General features: G+C 37.4%; 1 protein-coding gene and 1 non-coding gene across 2 annotated transcripts in view; both read right to left on the minus strand.

Annotated features, from left to right (window-relative positions):
- LOC132306521 (ABC transporter B family member 25, mitochondrial) overlaps nucleotides 1-18,440 on the minus strand; it is a 49,798-nt gene that overhangs the window by 1,157 nt on the left and 30,201 nt on the right. Inside the window, exons 15-19 of the mRNA XM_059803931.1 lie at nucleotides 15,947-16,027; nucleotides 15,766-15,831; nucleotides 15,582-15,674; nucleotides 12,007-12,071; nucleotides 336-471 (exon numbers count right to left, since the gene is read on the minus strand). Of these exons, the coding sequence (XP_059659914.1) occupies nucleotides 336-471; nucleotides 12,007-12,071; nucleotides 15,582-15,674; nucleotides 15,766-15,831; nucleotides 15,947-16,027 (441 nt within the window). The remainder of the gene's footprint in view (nucleotides 1-335; nucleotides 472-12,006; nucleotides 12,072-15,581; nucleotides 15,675-15,765; nucleotides 15,832-15,946; nucleotides 16,028-18,440) is intronic.
- Nucleotides 4,454-4,564, minus strand: LOC132310704 (small nucleolar RNA R71). The gene has a single exon (XR_009482685.1). It is a non-coding gene; the product is annotated as a small nucleolar RNA R71 (small nucleolar RNA).

The following is an 18,440-nucleotide window of genomic DNA, read 5'->3' on the forward strand; positions in this document are numbered from 1 at the left end:
AAGAAATGGAAAATAGCAAAATATATTCTTGTGTTCTTGCTTAATTTCTCTCTCCGCTTTTATTTTATTTGTGGCATGGAGCTTAAAGTGGAGGTGGAATGCTAAGGTGGTGTTCGCAGAAGAGAGAGGGGAGATGCAGCAACGGTGGCCGAGAGGTAGCTGGTAATGGTGGGCATGGTTGCTTTCTTGTAATCTTTCTAACGAAGACTGTATGGTTCTATACACCATTCTCAGTCAAAGCATACCATCTATTACTGTTCCGTGGCAATGAAAACAACAAAGAACAAGAAGTTCCAAAAGAAACCTCGAAAAATGCAGCAGAGTAATTTGCTTACCTCATCACACTGCATTGCAGTCGTAAGCCTATGAGCGACAAAGATTGAAGTTCGATTGTTTGAAAGAGACATCAAAGCACTTAAAATCTCTGCTTCCGTTGTGCTATCAAGTGCGCTTGTAGCTTCATCACAAAGCCTGAGGAAGTCAGGGAACACAATAAAATCAAAATCCTACATTAACTCTCATAGATGGGATAAATTCAAGCATTTTACCTCCCCAAACGAAGGATTGAGGAAGGTTTTACTTTGCCTATCAAACTTTTTCCATGGTAAATCAAGTCTACTAAAAGAAAACGACATAACAAAAGTTGGGAGGGCAAATCCTCCAGCAATACAAAACACAAGTCCAAAGGCAACAAAACCCGTAACAAAGAGTAAAGAAGACAATGCAAAGTCCAATACTTATTATCTATGATGCATGTTATCTCTCCTTTTTCAAAGTTTGGGAATGACTATAAGAGACTAAACAAAGGGTTAAGACAAGCAGATTTTGCAATTCAATGGACTTAGATAAAATATTTAAAAATAAAATGTAACCTCCATAAATCAAGGATTAAATCTAGTCATATACTTACTATAAGACAGACTAAACATAAGAGAGTTAAGCAGATTTTGTGATTCGATGGACTAGGATTAAAACTAGTCATATTATAAGTAAGACTAAACATAAGAGTTAAGCGTATTTTGTGATGCGATGGACTAAGATAAAACATATAAAAAAATGTAACCTCCATTAAACTAGGATTATGGCCCGAGTTACCTATATTACCTTGACTATGGTATGTCTCCGAGCGTTGGATGTATCAAATTCCAAATAGAAGGATAAAAGGACACTGCTAAATATTCATATTATTTAATTTCTAAAGTAAAAAATAACATTTTCATTTAATATGGTGTTCAAAATAAGCATATAACTCATGTTGAAGCAATATATAATAAAAATGAAATATTGGATATGTTTTTTTAGGTACATATCCAACCACTTGTATCAGACACATAAACAATACCCTTGTCTGAGTCTGATGTGCCCAACAAGGGCACTCCATGTACTATTGAACAGTCCATCTAACAGAGATAGTTACACAATCATTCATTTTTCTCATTTTGAATTAACTTTTACGGGTAGGTTTGTACATGCATGCTTGAAGGCCAAGACATGTCATGAATCAATGATCCACATGGATAGGCTATCTGTAGGAGAAGCATCTTGCGGCAATATCCCTAGCTAGCACTTCTCTCTTTACACCAAAACACAACCTTTTTAAAGCCCCCCAGTGTGTGAAGTCACGACATGATGTGGCACATATCCACCTTGCGCTCTTGTGACATGGCTTCAATTTCCACCGCCAACAGGATGTTTCCCGCAAAATTAACATCACAAGGACAAAGTAGGGATAGCGTATTGTGTAATGAACAAGAAATTTTACAAGACAGTGATAAGGCCAGTCACACTCCATAATATGATAAACAAGGGTGCTCAAGAATGTTTATGAAGGGTAAAGTACAGTCACACCCCTTGAGGTATGGCAAAAAGACACTCAGAAGAAACTTACCTGTTTTTTGGATAAAGACATCCCCTGAAGGTTCAAAAATGGACAAAGACACCCCTTTACATGAGAAATTGACCAAATTACCCTTTGACCGTTTAGGAGACTTTTTAAGCTTTACAATTTAATAAATTGGACCAATCTACCCTCACGAACAATTTATGTATAAAAAAATAAAAATAAAAAAATTTATATTGTTCACGTTTTTTTCTTTTTTCTTTTTTTTTGTTATTTACTTTATAAATGTCTCAACTTCTTAAAAATGCAGACGTCTAAAATGATTTTTTGATCCAATACATATATTTCAAATATATTAGATTTTGTTATTACTTCTTTTCTTTTTCTTTTTTATTTTTAAATTAAGATGTTTAATTCTTTCATCTAAAAAGATTAAACCAATCTCTTTTCCTTAAAAATAAAAAATAAGGTACTAGTATAACTTTATGCATCTTAAATTATATATCAAATATTATGCATTTTCCAACAAAAAAGAAAATAGGTACTAGTATAACTTTATGCATCTTAACTTTATGCATGCTTTTTTTTTTTTTTTCCCTTTGTTTTATTATTATTTTTTCCCCCTTTTATGTTGGGAAATGCACGCATAATATTTCATATATAATTTAAGATGCATAAAGTTATACTGGTACCATATTTTTTATTTTTAAGAAAAAGAGATTGGTTTAATTTTTTTAGATGAAAGAATTAAGCATCTTAATTTAAAAATAAAAAAGAAAAAGAAAATAAGTAATAACAAAATATAATTTATTTGAAATATATGTATTGTATCAAAAAATCATTTTAGATGTCTACATTTTTAAGAAGTTGGGACATTAATAAAATAAAAAAATAAAAAAAATAAAAAAAAAGTGAACATTATAAAGTTTTTATTTTTTATTTTTTTTTTATGCATAAATTGTTAATGAGGGTAGATTGGTCCAATTTATTAAAGTGTTAAGTTAAAAAAGTCTTCTAAAGGGTCAAAGGGTAATTTGGTCAATTTCTCGTGTAAAGGGGTGTCTTTGTCCATTTTTAAACTTTCAGGGGGTGTCTTTGTCCAAAAAATAGGTAAGTTTCCTCTAAGTGTCCTTTTGCCAAACCTCAGGAGGTGTGGCTGTACTTTACCCTAAAATGAAATGATGAAAAAAGATGAGCCGCATGGTACAAAAGATAGAACTAAGTCAGTTGTTTGAAGACTTGAAAATCAACATGCACACTAAGTGGATGAAAAAAAATATATAAAAAAAACATAAGATGTTAGGATTGTAAAGTGCTGGCATATTTTGTGAGCAAAATCCATTTTTGACCATTTAGAGTTGTGCCACTTGATTGACTAGTTCAGCATTGCTGCATGTTAATGAAGACGAAGCTACATCTAGAATTATGAATGTTGACGCCAAGGTTTCAACCCAAGGGTAAAAGGGTAATTTTGATGATAAAAAACCATTGGAGTATTGTACTAATATATACTTGAGTGCATGCTATACAGGTCATGATCGGTGAGATTATAAAAGAATGGCAAAGCAAAGAAGGAATGAAATCTACAATCTCAAAAGACATTGAAATCAAAGATGAAGACATTGGGTAGATAGTCTATGGTGAGAGCTAGAACTTAATGTAAAGTTATCTTTGAATAACTAAATTAAAAGCTCAATATCTAGGACTTAGTCTCTAGGACCATTGGCATATCATTTAGGGTAAATTACAGTGACCTCCCTTGAGGTTTGGGCAAATCTCACACGGATGGAGCGTTTATTACTTTCATCTCCCCTAAAGGTTTGGTACTAGTGCTCAATCACCCCCTTGCCATTTTCTATCTGTCAAAACCGTAAACCAAATTTTATAAAATGGCCATATTACCTGTAGGTTTTATTACCCCCAATTTCTTCTCTCCTTCCCACGCACGCTTGTTCTGCAATTTCGCTCTCCCCTACCCACCGTCAACAAAATCTCCCAACAGCATACTCACACCCACGAAACCCAAAACCCCAACACTCGGATGAATGTGCCTCTCTCCCTCTCAAAAAACACTCACTTTGTATCTCTCTCTCTCTCTCTCCATGGCCATCCTTGTGTTCTCAAACTTTAGATACTCCGACAACCTCATCGTTATTGGAATATCTCTGTTAGCACCGCCGCGGTTTGCAAAGCCATCTTGTGCTTCTCATCTACCGAACCTCCTCTTACAAATCCTTTAAGTTCTCCATTGGCAAAAACTCCAAAAAGCTCAAGACCTTGAAGATTGACTCAAACCAAAGAAAACTCACCAGCAAAAAAATCCCAAAACAAAAATCGATTGTGTCGAGACCAGTCTCAGGAATCCAGTCACAATCTCCGTCTTCAAGTTCAATTCAAGAGTTTACCGAAAAAAAAAAATTGAAAGTTTGTTGTGGTTGCCTTGGTTCTCTTCCTTGTGCCTGGATTGCTTAAAGTTTTGAAATTGAAACTCTTTCCCTTCACTCTTAAAGACAAAGCTAAGTATTGGTTCAACAATTTGGGGATAAATACAATAACATCATGGGTTCAAATGCAAAGTGAATTTTTGAAAAAATACTATCCCGTGAGCCGAACCAACTCAATGAGAATTGCTATTAGGGAATTTACTCATTGGGATGGGGAGCTTCCACGTGAAGCGTGGGAGAGATTGAATGAATTGCTAAGGAAGTGCCCACATCATGGCATTCCAAAATGGCAATTGGTTCAATACTTCTATGAGAGCTTATCCGATACCCACAAGGGTATAGTGGATGCTTCGTGTGGAGGTTCATACTTTGGAAAACATCAAGATGAAATTTGGCACCTCTTTGAAAATATTAGCGAAAATTCAATGAATAAATCTCAATCATCTCGGGTAAGTGGCAATTCTAATGTAGGAGGGAAAAAGAACTCGAATGTGTATCAAGTAGAGAGTCCAATGGAGATTGTTGCCGAGGTTAAAACTCTTACACAAAGGCATGACCAATTCTTGTTAAGCCAAAAACCGGCAATTCAATCATTCTACTCTTCACCTCCTCAAAATGAATAGGGCATGACTTGTTCTAGTTACATACAATACTTCCAATTGCCCTCAAAGACAATCTTTCTCAAGTGAGCAACTAGAACAAGTTAATGCTACATTTGCTCATCCTTATTCCAATGCTTATATTCCGGGATGGAGAGAGACTTCAAACTTTTCTTGGAAAAAACAAGGAGATGGTGCAAACCCTCCTCACAATTTGAATTTCCAAGGAAGGTATGTGCCTCCTCATTTTCAAAATTCTCAAGGGTACCACTCTCATTTCTATTCCAATCAAAATTTGAATCACTATTCTCATCCTCACTCTTCCAACTCTCAAGTTCACTCTCATCAATCTCAAGCTCATCCTAGGGATTCCACTTTTGAAGATAAAGTCTTGGCGGCTTTGGGTGGCTTAGAAGCTAACAATAAATTGTTACACTCTCATTCTCAATCAATCTCAAATCTTGAATCCCAAATCGGGAAGATAGCTAATTCCATAAATGCAAGAGAGAAGGGTAAGCTACCAAGTCAACCCAAGAGGAATCCGAAGGCACATTATATGGTGGAAACAAGTCCTACATCGGGATTTCCTCCCCATGAGCAAGTGCAAGCTATAAACACATTGAGAAGTGGGAGGCGAGTGGACAATAAGGCAGAGAGACCAAGTGAAGTTAGTGAATTGGTTCAACCAAGTGGTTGTCCTCGTCTCGTGTTGTTTGAGGGTGAAGCGTTGTGAAATTGACTTTCGTGTTGGCCCTATTAATGCAAAAGATGAGCCACATAAGGTTGCAAGGGCCTTAGGTTCAAATTTTCCTTTGTTCTAGTTCTAATCCCATCGGTTTCAGTTACCAGAATTTGCAGTGATTTTTTTTGGATATCTATTCACTTATACTTTTGTTTCTATATATCTATATTAGGGTTAAAGTTTCTGATTTGTTATATTGATTTTTTTTTTTTTCCTATTTGAAAATGCAGTGGAAATCATGTAATCAAGGTAAACTATGGTTAGGGTTAGGGTTTTGAATTGTTTGATTTTCTTTGCTTGTGTTTATGGTTTTGTGGTGATGGAGATAGAGAGTTTATGTAACAGGGAAGAGAGAGAAATCAAGTTTATATAAATATATATATATATATATATATATATATATATATATATATATATATATATATGTTGGGATAAGTATATAAAGGGTACACTTGACTTTTCATCTTTAAATTTGATGTTTGTCAACACACTAACGGCATAAGGGGTGGTGAAAGTAATAAGACTCAAATGCCCCATCTCCGTGATATTTGCTCAAACCTCAGGGGAGGTCAATGTAATTTACCCTATCATTTATATTATTTGCTTGGTTCCTAGACTTTAAGAATTAGGACTTGAACTTAATTGCGTCAATCTCCAAAGTCCTCGGTTGATAAGGAATGGAATTGAGCCTTAGTTAAACTTCAAAATATTATAGTCGACTCATTTGCCCCAGAGACTTCACAACTTGAAGCTTCTATGAATCATTTGACTCACAAAGAAAAACCAATCGATTCATTCTAGACAGAGAGTGACCATTATTGACTTCAAAGAAGTGGCATTTAAAAGCCAGTCGACTATTCTTGTCCAGAGAGTAAAGGCTCTTTTGGACATAAAAAATCAGTCGACTCATACCTTCACATCAGTTGACTCATCTAGCCTAAGTAGTTGACTGCTATATGCATCGACTATTTTCAGCGAATTTCAAAATCTAACAGCTTGTTCAGCTGCCCCTTCACTCATTTAATGCTCCCAACAGCTATATTTTTGAATGGGACTGTAAAATAAGGAATTGTATTAGCATTTATGAGTATTAGACACCATTGAAACATTCATTGATACTCATACATATTTGACCTAGAATTGAGCTTTCAACTTGATTATTCAATCTTAAATCTAGGATTGTGATCTTACACTTGTACACATCAATCTTTCAAAAGAGTCATTGTTATATACACACACATTGAATCTCATTTATTGTGAGTGATTAAGGGTTGGAGAACCCTTGTAAAGACCAAGTAAAGGGAATTGCACCCAGCAAGAAGCTTGGGATAACTTTTAAAGGTTGGCTCTCCACTTGGAAGGAGAGGGTGTAAAGGTTTTGCTCTCACCCTGCAAGAAGAGTTCAACTAGTAAATTTAGGGAATCCTCAAGAGGGCTTCTTGAGGCGAGAGACGGACATAAAAAATCAGTCGACTCATACCTTCACATTAGTCAACTCATCTAGCCTAAGTAGTTGACTGCTATATGCGTTAGTCAACTATTTTTGATGAATTTCAAAATCTAACTGCTTGTTCAGCTGCCCCTTCAATCATTTAATGCCCCCAATAGCTATATTTTTTAATGGGACTATAAAATAAGGAATTGTATTAGCATTTATGAGTATTAGACACCATTGAAACATTCATTGATACTCATACATATTTGACCTACAATTGAGCTTTCAACTTGATTATTCAATCTTAAATCTAGGATTGTGATTTTACACTTGTACACATCAATCTTTCAAAAGAGTCATTGTTATACACACACACACATTGAATCTCATTTATTGTGAGTGATTAAGGGTTGAAGAACCCTTGTAAAGACCAAGTAAAGGGAATTGCACTCAGCAGGAAGCTTGGGATAACTTTTAAAGGTTGGCTCTCCACCTGGAAGGAGAGTGTGTAAAGGTTGTGCTCTCACCCTACAAGAAGAGTCCAAATAGTAAATTTGGGGAATTCTCAAGAGGGCTTCTTAAGGCGAGGACGTTGGCGGGAATGCTAAACCTCGTTATATCGTGGAGTTTGCTTTTTCTCTATCGGTCTATCCCTTAAACTCCTATTTATTGTTGTTTGTACTTTGCGCATATTTGCTCTCAAATTTTTATTCACTTGATTTAGCACCGGTCAAAGAGTGCTCCAGTTAATAGTCCCTATCTGCAGATTTTGATCCCCGTCAGGGGGTGTGGGGGTTCACACCGGTCAAAGAGTGCTCCAGTCAATCAGTCCCTATCTACAAATTTTGATTCCCGATAAAATTCTGGCCCTGATAGCGAACTGAATCACTGATCGAAGAGAAAAAGATCGGCCCGAACCTTTGGCCACACCTTTATTGGTTTAACGATTCAAAGAGTACTCCCAGGCGGCTTGGCTCTGCCAAAATGGAATTCTCAAAAGCATGACCTCTATTTTGGGTGAAAATAATTGAGACCCCGCACTCAGAGGAACTGGCATAGAAGTGAACCCGCCTCTATTACTTCTTTTTTTAATAAGTAAAAATGTATTAACAAACGTACTCAAAGGGGAGCGAACCCTTAACAAAGCAAACAAGAAACACAAGAAGCACCATTACAACGATAAGTTGTCAACAAAATCCAACAAACTATCTACAGATTGGCAATTCTTCCCATTAACCCAAGAATAAAAAGAATGTAAAATATTCGCCTTGATAACCCACACTAGCGACTCCAGCCCTTCGAAGGATCTCCTATTCCGCTCGTGCCACAACCCCCACCAAATACAAAGAGGGGCAACCCTCCACGCCTTCCTAGCCCGACTCTCCACTCGTCTTCCTCTCCAAGCTTCTAACATATCCATCGTATTCCTTGACACTAGCCATTCCACCCCAAAGACATTCAGGACCAGACTCCAAACATCCGCTGCCCAAGAGATGATTAACCAACTCTCCCGCCTTCTTACACATGTAACACCAATTGACTGTAATTTGTCGTCTTTTCCTTAGATTATCCAGAGTAAGAATGCTACCAAGCATCGTTGTCCACGTGAAAAAAGCCACCTTAAGCGGAGCTGAAGTCCTCCATACAACCTTCTAAGGAAGCCCGTTGCTTAGCGAATTCGTAAGACTTTTATAAAACAGCCTCACTCTAAACTCCCCTCTCGAATCCCCCACCCACACCATCTCATCCCTTCCTTCCCTCTCCACCACTTGACTATAAATTAATCCCATTAATTCAGTAAACTCCAACAACTCCCAATCATTAAAATTTCTGCGAAATCTCACATCCCAACTAGCTCTCCCATTCTCTAAACTAAAACAATCTGCCACCACCACATGCTTCTCCTGAACCATCCTATAAAGTCTAGGAAACCTACAAGCCAACACCACATCCCCACACTAAACATCCGTCTAAAACCTCACCCGACGACCATCCCTTAACCCAAAACCGTATCCGCTTAGAGAATTCGTCCCACCCCCTCCTGATACCTTTCCATGCACCCATGCCTGCTGATGCACTCACACCTCTAGACACCCAACCTCCCTCCTCTTCACCAAACCGACAAGCAATAACACGCCTCCAAAGCACTGACCTTTCGCATCCAAACCTCTATAACCATGGGTAAACTTACATTGCTGAAGAGTACTTGAACCCGCCTCTATTACAAGCACTGGGAGCCATTTGTACCGTAAAAGTACAGGCAACGGAGGAAACTACCTCTACTCCCGGCCTCAAAGAAGATTTAGTCGGGCAGGCCGGCCATAGGTTCGAATCCTGCCACCTTTCTTATGGGATGGGAATTCCAACAGTGAAAGTCCAGATTGATATAAGAATGACGCTGACATTAGAATATACAACATAAGAAGTCCAGTCCTACAATACCATCAACATTTAGGAAACAATGAAGAATGTTCAGACTACTTTGATCACACACATTAGGTAAGACAAGTGACCTAGAGGCTACAGGATTTAGGTTAATAATTTCTAGTTTGGTTGGATCATAGTTGGTCTAGAGGACCTTAACTAGTTGAGATCATTCCAGTGAGTTCTCAATTATCAACTTTTCGTCCGCCCCCCACCCCTCTTCTCTTGGGTCAATATTTAGGAAATAATGAAGATTGTCTAGGCTACTTTGATTACACACATTATGTAAGATAAGTGAGGCTACAAGATTTAGGTTAATAATTTCTAGTTTAGTTGGATCATAGCTGGTCTAGAGGACCTTAAATAATTGAGATCATTCCAGTGAGTTTGCAATTATCAACTGTTTGTTCGACTGATCAAGATAACTTCAATATTTTCCTAGTGGAGAACAGAACATATCTATTCGATAACTTTTTCTATTCTTAATTGGCTTTTAAATCTTCAAACTTTCCGAAAATACACATATGTTGTGTTTGGGACTATGTTACCCGGACTCGGGTACGGGTGTCGGACACGGGTGCGTGTCTAGGGGTCGGATTCGTCAATCTATCAATTTACAGGATACGTGGACACGGCTCAAAAGTGTCCAAATATTGGACACGAGTACTTGGACACTTTGGAAAGTTAAAAAAAAAAAATTGGAATATTTTTTTATGTTTGAGACATCAATCATAAAACTAAAAAAATAAATATATCAATTGTAATTTTTTATAAACATTTTATAATTATTACTACCATTTGTTTGCCTCATTTGATTGGTGGCATGGCCATAGTCATGGATATGCATTCCCGTGTTACTATTTGATGGGAACCTGTAATCAGAAATTTTAAGGGCTCCTTTTGGGCAAGTTTGGGCTTGGGCTAAGATGCCTTTTAATTGTCATCTTAGTCTTGACCTTTGGGCCTGTACAAGTCAAAGCACAATTAACAAGGAAGCCCAACTCAACAATATAAACAATATGTATATCAGTCATAACTCGTAATAAAGGTAAGTAACGGCTGTATACCACACACAGCTGTAGGTATTGCTTTCCAGCTGTAAGGCATTGAATTTTTTACTTTTATTAAAAAGCCCATTATTGTCTCTATCTTTTCAGATCCAAATAAATAAGTATTTTTTTACTTTTATTAACAATTGCGTGAAACCACGCTCAGGTAGGTACTTGCAAAGTCAGCACATGCAATTTCACAAACAAGAAGTCGTCTTCAACCTTTAGACCACCGATTCGAATCAGAGCGCCATTGTTGAACCAGGAAGCTTCGTATAGCTGCAGATCTATTAAATAAAACACGAAAAAAATCCCTAATCCTTCACAAGCATCGAGTTACACATCCTTTTGTTTATTTTCGTCATCAGCCGTGTCCGGTTGAAGAACAGAGGGTCGGACACATATCCCATGTCGGTGTCCGTGTCGTGTCGTGTCGACACGGACACTCTGGCCGTCGCCAGCGAGTCCAGCTAACACAGGTTTGGGAGCACTGAATCAGTGCTTTGAATTTGGGATTGGAAAAAATTTAGTACAAAATTTGAACTAAATTTTCTTTAATCCCAAATCCAAACTGCTAATTTGGTGCTCCCAAACATAGCAATAAGATAATTGATAGGTACACAAGAGAGGGACTTTAGAGAACCTAGTTGACAACATAAAACATGTGAGTTAGCAATTAATCATTCCTTCCATGTTTTGTGAATTGAAACTTGGGTTCAATTTGAAAGTTTGAACTAAGAACCTATAACATGATCCAAAATTTTTTTTTTCAGTGTTTTGTTTGCTTGGGTTTGAGTCTATGTAACAATTGAGAATGTTTTTTTGGGTAATGTAACCAGTAATAATGTTGTAACTTCTCATAGTGGATTTGTAAGCATTGGATAAGGTCTCATTTTCCAATGCCCCGTTTTTCCCCGTTGGTGGTTTTCCATTAAAAGAATACGAAAGAACACCTTATTTATATGTGATTGCTTAATTGTAAGAATATGTAATGATTTAGTTGACTGATTAAATTTATGCAATTAATTTTGAATTGGGCATTATCTATGAATTGTACACGTTCACGCCCTCTATGACCGACAGAAATAGGGCATGACTACCTTGGCGCAAGAATCAGTTCAGTTACATGAAGGTTTCAAAATGGGCAAACTACCTTTGTAAAAAAAATGTGATGCTACAATGACAATACAAACTCATCAAAAAGGCTGTGTAGAAAACCACTGGACAGATCTAAAAGTTCAGCCTTGCCCCTCTATCCGAGCTTCAGATAGCAAATTTTCTGGATTCATGCACATGGAACACTACAAGAACATTACATTGGTCATCTACCAACTGCAACCACTTTCCCCAGACTAACAACTCAAATTGTAAAAGTAAAACAGAAAGCATTACACAGGCACATATAGAAGAGGCATTCAATTACAGAAATGGTGGGTCCAGCCAAAAGGCAAAATTTTGAAAGGATACACTTACAGAATGGGAGGTGCCTTAAGGAAAGCGCGAGCTAGCGCCACACGTTGCTTCTCCCCACCACTCAACTGCAGGAGAAAAAATGAACACCGAATTAGTGAAAGTTCATACATCTACTGAAAACCAGCTCAGAATAATAGTGTTTTTTTTTTTTTTTTTTTTTTTTTTTTTTTTTTTTTTTTTTTTTTTTTAAATTAGAATAGTCTGGTTATTAATAGATGGCAACTTTATAAAATCATATTAGGTTGTTTTCTCAAAATTTCTCAATAGATGTCCAATATAATTTTCAAAAACCATGTAAGAAGTTATGTTTCTAATAATTTCCCTCCAAACCCTAACCATGAATGTGTTTAAATTATGTCACTTTGTTAGATTAGAGATAAATAACACAAGTCTATAAATAGACAAGCCTTGGTGGTCGATTGCAATCACCTCGATAGTGGGAGTAAGGTCTGGGATGTGCACTTTTCTAAACACTTTCAGGATTGGGAGATTGAGAATGTCATTGGCTTTTTGGAGTTCCTGTATGGTTAGGAGATAGTGGGAGACGTTTCTGACTCTTTTGAGTGTGGGTTCCCTCTCCCCAAGGTTGCTTTGATGTCAGATCTTTTAATAGGTGTCTTTCGAATGCACCAGAGCAACCTTCCCATAGAGGGCTATTTGGCGCTCAAAGGGCCCCTCTCAAAGTGTTAGAGAGGGTGTAACTTAAATATTTAAATCCCTCAACACGCCTCCTCAAGTGTGGCCTTCTTTTGGTCCAACACATGTTTCAATTTTTAAATCAGGGTGACAGTGAGGTTTGAACACAAGACCTACCTGCTTTGATACCAACTTAGAGCTTGTGAGGGGAATTTGTGTCTAGGGTTAGCAAGGAGGAGTGGAAAAAGGAGGAGGAGAAATAAGAGAACGTAATTTGATGGTTGTGGGGTTTCTACACCACCTTTCTTATATATATATATATATATATATATATATATATATATATATCTGTTGAGATAAGAAAATTACAATAATGCCCCAAAGTAAACAAGTAAAACACTAAACACCCTCTATCTTCTCCTTTTAAGTTGAGGAGAATTGGTGTTGCATGTGTAAGAATGATTAGGAAACACAGTTGATTATCTCCTTTTGCATTGTTCAATGGCTCAGGATTGCTGGATTTTGTTGTTGGGATTGTTCGGGGTTCAATGGGTTATGCCCAGGTCTTCCAGTGACTTGGTTGAGGCTTGGAAAGGTTGTATAGTGGGGCTCAAGCTTGTGACTTCTAGAGTGTTACGCCTTTGTGAGTTTGGTGTTGTCTTCAGCTTGAAAGAAATAAGAGATCCTTCAAAGGAAAGGAGAATCCTATTGGGTGGTTGAAGTTCTCCATTTTAAGTACCCTTTTCTATTGAGTTCTAGGGAGAAATTGTATATCCTTGGAAGAACTTGTAGATTTTTTGGACTCATTGAGAGTCTAACGGCCCTATTTGGCCTTGTGTAGCTTTTGAGGGATGCGTACCCCTTTGGAACACCTTTTTTTTTTTTTTTTTTTTTTTTTACAATATTTACTTATAAATTAAATAAATAAATGACACAAGTGCTCAAGTAGGAACCACCAAAGTAGTCCAGGACCCCACATTTCCCCTTTTTGCCGTTGAACAATGGTTACCAACATCTAACGGATCATCACTATGCATCATCAACTAATGCACATTTGCTTGTCCAAGAGCAAGAGCAATGAGAAGAACAACCTCATAACAACTAATTGGCATTTCATAAAGAAACAAACTCAAAATTGTCATTACTTAGTCTGGCGCCTGTTAATCGAGGATGCTGGGAGGGATAGACTAGATACAGATCTTACTTTTGGCATTATTTGCGCGAATTAACATAGCGCAAGCAAAAAGATAATCTATAAACTTATGAATCAGCTCCGAGTGAAGATCAGGTCATTCAGAAACCTTGATGGTTCTGTAAAAGAAAACACAGGTGCTTCCACCAACCATTACAAAAAACATATTATAGAAATGAGACATTTATAATACCAAGCCTTTTTTTTTCAAAATAATAAAAATATTTGGTCACAAAGCGTTCTTTCTAGAAAGGAAAAAAAAAAACCTCTACTGAGTGCCAAAATACCCCCAAGAGAAAATGGATATACAATTACATGGCTCCAATGGAAAAACCTAAAATTTACCAGACATGCTAAGATCCTGTTTGTTGCCTAAATTTGCTTAAGAATGTCATCAAAACGTGCTCCTAATGAGTGGTAAATATTGTGCAACAATGTGACCACAATGCTAAACAACAATATTGTCAACTCCAATTTTGGCAACACTTTAAAAGGGCAATAAAAATGGTGTTCCAGAATAAAAATGAAATTTAGAAGTTCTGGAAAAGTGAAAAATGATGTGATTTTGAAAATAATGTTTTGGGGGACAAAAAGGGGCCCTTTCGGAATTTCTGCAACATTTCGACTTAGCATAGGGATGCGAACATGATGACAATATCTTTTTGTGCTTTTTCAGAATGTAAATGAACGCAAAATTGGGACCTTTGAGGTCCAGCAGTTACAGCAAAGTAAAACAATCTAGCCAAAACAACAGGCCAAAAGGGAAAGAAACTGAATTCACAATAACAATAGTAGGATCAGATGAACCAGAATTTGGAATGGCACCGGGGCGAGTTTGGGACAGGATACCCTAAACCCTACCCCGTGGTTTTTGATGCCACATCCCAACTCCGTCCTGAACCCAGAGTGGGTTTAAATCCCGTCCCATCCCCGATTTGAAGGAAAGTTCAGAAACCCATGCCTGCCCCCTATAATTATCATAGACCACTCTCATAGCACTTTCTGGTTATTAATTCCAGGGGGGCGGGGGTGGTTCTAGCTTGCCCTAAACCCTAGTGGCAAACACGCAGGAGATGAAGACGGTGAGAGAGAACATAAGAGATGCACCGCACCAAAGACATAGATGAGAGACTACTGAATAACTGATAGTAATCCTAAGGAATAAAAAGTAAATATGCATGGGCATTTGATGGAAATCAGAAGAAAATAATGGTATTATAGTTACTTTACTATATAAAATGGGGCAGGGCAGATCACTGACGGACCTGCCCTGAAAGGCTGAACCAGGTCAGGTTCAATCTTATTTTCTCAAACCCGCCTCTATCTCATTTAACTGTTGTATCACTTCCGTCCCACTAGGGGCGGTACCTGACAGGTCCTATGAAATTGCCATTCCTATTTAGGACCATCTGATTTTAGCCATAGACTTGGGACACATAACAGGCAAAGAATGTCCCTCACCTGCATGGATGATGTTTTACGTTTTCTCCTGAGTGAATATGGATAGGCCATGTATTACTCAGTCTATTAACTTGTTTAAATTACTAATAACTTGCATAAAAAAGCTATAAAAATACGCTTATTAAAGGGGCGGTCTGTGCCATCCAAACCAGAACATTTCTCGATCCCTAAGAGGTTGTGAGAGAGGGAGGTGCAAGGTGAGGGGGTATTAGCATCTCTAAGACTCTTACTCAATAATTATGATGGAAAAAAGACGTATTACTTAATTAAAAGCATTAAGCCTCACCTTGAGCCCACGTTCCCCTACCACAGTAGAATATTTCTCAGGGAAATTCATGATAGTGTCATGAATTGCTGCCTGTCGAGCGGCATCATACACCTAACAAAATAAGTCAATTGAAAATAACCAAGTTAACATTGCATGATCAAGCATAGAAGATATAATATTAGCAGTAAATTTGATCACCAACCTCTTTTTCTGTTGCCGAAAGACGACCATAATGAATGTTATGATATATTGTATCATTGAAAAGTACCTGCCATGCATCATTGGTTATGAGTATATTATAGTTAAAACTTAGATCACATGGGAAACTTCCAATTATGAAGAGAACGCATGAAAAATATATTTCATTGCTTCGATTAACTCACAGTATCTTGCGGAACGACACCAATGGACTTCCGTAGACTCTCCAATGTTACCTTCCGTATGTCTTGCCCATCTATACTTATCTGTCAAATAGCAATTTGTCAATGACCTGTACAAGAATAAGGTCAAAGCAAACCAAAGGAAAGTAAGACCTAGAAAATCAGTAAATGATTAAATGTATGAATTCAAACTTAGTACTGCTAGGAGTAAAAGCTGTTGATGCAGAAGCAACGAGAAGGGAAAAGCATTTGCTAGGTCCCCAGAACATGCATCATTAACTTCTTAATATTTTAGTACTTCCATTTATTGGGGCTGTTTTGCAAATGTTGAGGTGGATGTGCGGTAAGACTAGAAAGGATGATAGAATTAGAAATTGTCATACTCAGGAGATGGTTGGAGTAGCACCAATTGCAGATAAAATGAGAGAAAATTGGTCAAGATGGCTTGGACATGTGCAAAGAATACCTTTAAGTGCGTCAGTTAGGAAAAGTGACATAATCCACATTGAGGGTAATACTAGGGGAAGAGGAAGACCAAAGTTAACGAGGGTAGAATTAGCAAAGAAATATATGATAGCATGTGGATTGACTAACGCAGTGAGGCTATTACCTTAAATAGAGCGGAAAGGAAACATAGGATTCATGTAGCTGACCCCAAGTAATAGGGAAAAGGCTTGGTTGTTGTATTTTATTGGGGCTGTTTCATTTGGTTAAGGGTACTGTTGCTTCTTATTTATCTGAACTTTATGAAGGTAGTAACCATACAATAATTGAATAATATTGCCCCTCATTAATTGAATGTTATATTTCCTACTGAACCAATAGCAGATCTAGAAAGTGATGGGTGGGACCACGGCACCAAAAGCTTTTTGAAATGAAGTTATGACTCACTAATTTCTTGCAGACTGTGAATTGCCACACCAAAATAGATTCTATAATCAACTGGCTACCCTTAGCCCAAAAGAGTGCTCCTAATTAATGGTCTCCTAACAAGTACTTTTACTTGTGTCCTAGCCTACTTGACAATTTTCAACTAATTCTCTATCCATTGTGCTCCTTTTTGTAAGAGGCTCGGAAAACTGGACAGAAGGGAGAGGAGAAATGGATGAAGCATACCTAGGGAAAAGAGTGTGTCCATCCCTCCTTTTGTTTGCTTGGATGGAAGGGAAGAAGGAAATGTATGATATAATCATTTTACCAATAGACCCTAACATATAAAAATTAGTACATTTTAATGATGTCTTTTCAATTTTATTAAACAAATATTATTCTCTCTCCTCTCTTACCACCCACTTTTGAACGGAAGAAAAATGGAGGGCCTGGAGGGGTGCCTTATCCCTCCTCCCATCCTTTGCCTAGTCCTCTCCTTTCTACCAAATGATGGAAGCATGTTTCATCCCTCCTCTCTTCCCTCCTTCATTCTCTTCTACTGCGCGCATTTAACAACACTGTGTAAAAGGGAAGGAAGGAGGAAGGAAACATGCTTCCATCATTTGGCAAAAAGGAGAGGACCCCTAGGCTCGAGGCGCAGGTCTAGCACTTGTTGTCATCCCAGGCGCACTGATGTTTACTAGGCACGTGCCTCGGTAGCGCCTTGTCCTATTGTCAAGCGCGCTTAGGCGCGCCTCACAGTTTTTTTTTTTTTTTAATGATTATTCTATTTCTTAAGCCAAAAAGGGTGCATTTGGCAACTTAATAAACAAATAAGAAAGCCTAAGCATATGAAGAAGGAATTTTTGTTCAAAAGAATAAACAAATAAGAATGCCCAAGAGTCTAATTGTCAACCGAACACAGAAAGAGTGAGACTGTGAGACCAACGACGAAACCCTAGTGGCAAAGATGAACGACAAAGCCATGTCAGTTCTTTCTTCTTCTTCTCTCTCCTCTTCTCCCCTCCTCTACCCCTCTCTTCTCATATTTGTTTACTTCTCCCTCTTCGTCTAGTTCTGCTCTCTGCGTCTTTTTTTTTTTTTTTTTTGGGCTCTATATTTTCTCTTTTTTCTTCTTTAACACTCTCTCTCTTCTCATCTACTTCTTTTGTCTCTGCGTCTTTTTTTTTTTCTTTTCTTGTTAACAGGGTTTTTTTTTTTTTTTTTTTTTTGTTAATAGATTTATCTCTTTTTGTGCTCTATTTTGCCTTCCAAAAAAAATTATGTTTTGCTTTGCAAGAAAACAAATTTGTGCTGTGTTTTATGGTTCTTGAAAGCTTATATAGTTAATGGATTTGCTTTTTTATATTTGATATTAAATAAGAATATTGATATGACTTATGACTTATGAGATATGAATGCTTTTATGGTAGTTTAAATTTCAATTGCGCGCCTCGCTTCACTCATGCGCGTGCCTCACCGTGCTCCACGCGCCTAGGCTCCAAAGGACCTCTAGCACCTTGGTTCGCCTTTAATAACACTGCTTCTACCAAGCTTAGAGCCATCCTGTCAATAATGCGATTCATTTCTTTAAATATCCATCCTAATTATTTAAATTTTCACCTAA

This window comes from Cornus florida, unplaced genomic scaffold (genome assembly GCF_030987335.1).
Source record: "Cornus florida cultivar Cherokee Brave unplaced genomic scaffold, ASM3098733v1 CherokeeBrave_3.0.0_Hap2_Chr05, whole genome shotgun sequence".
Lineage (NCBI taxonomy): Eukaryota > Viridiplantae > Streptophyta > Magnoliopsida > Cornales > Cornaceae > Cornus > Cornus florida.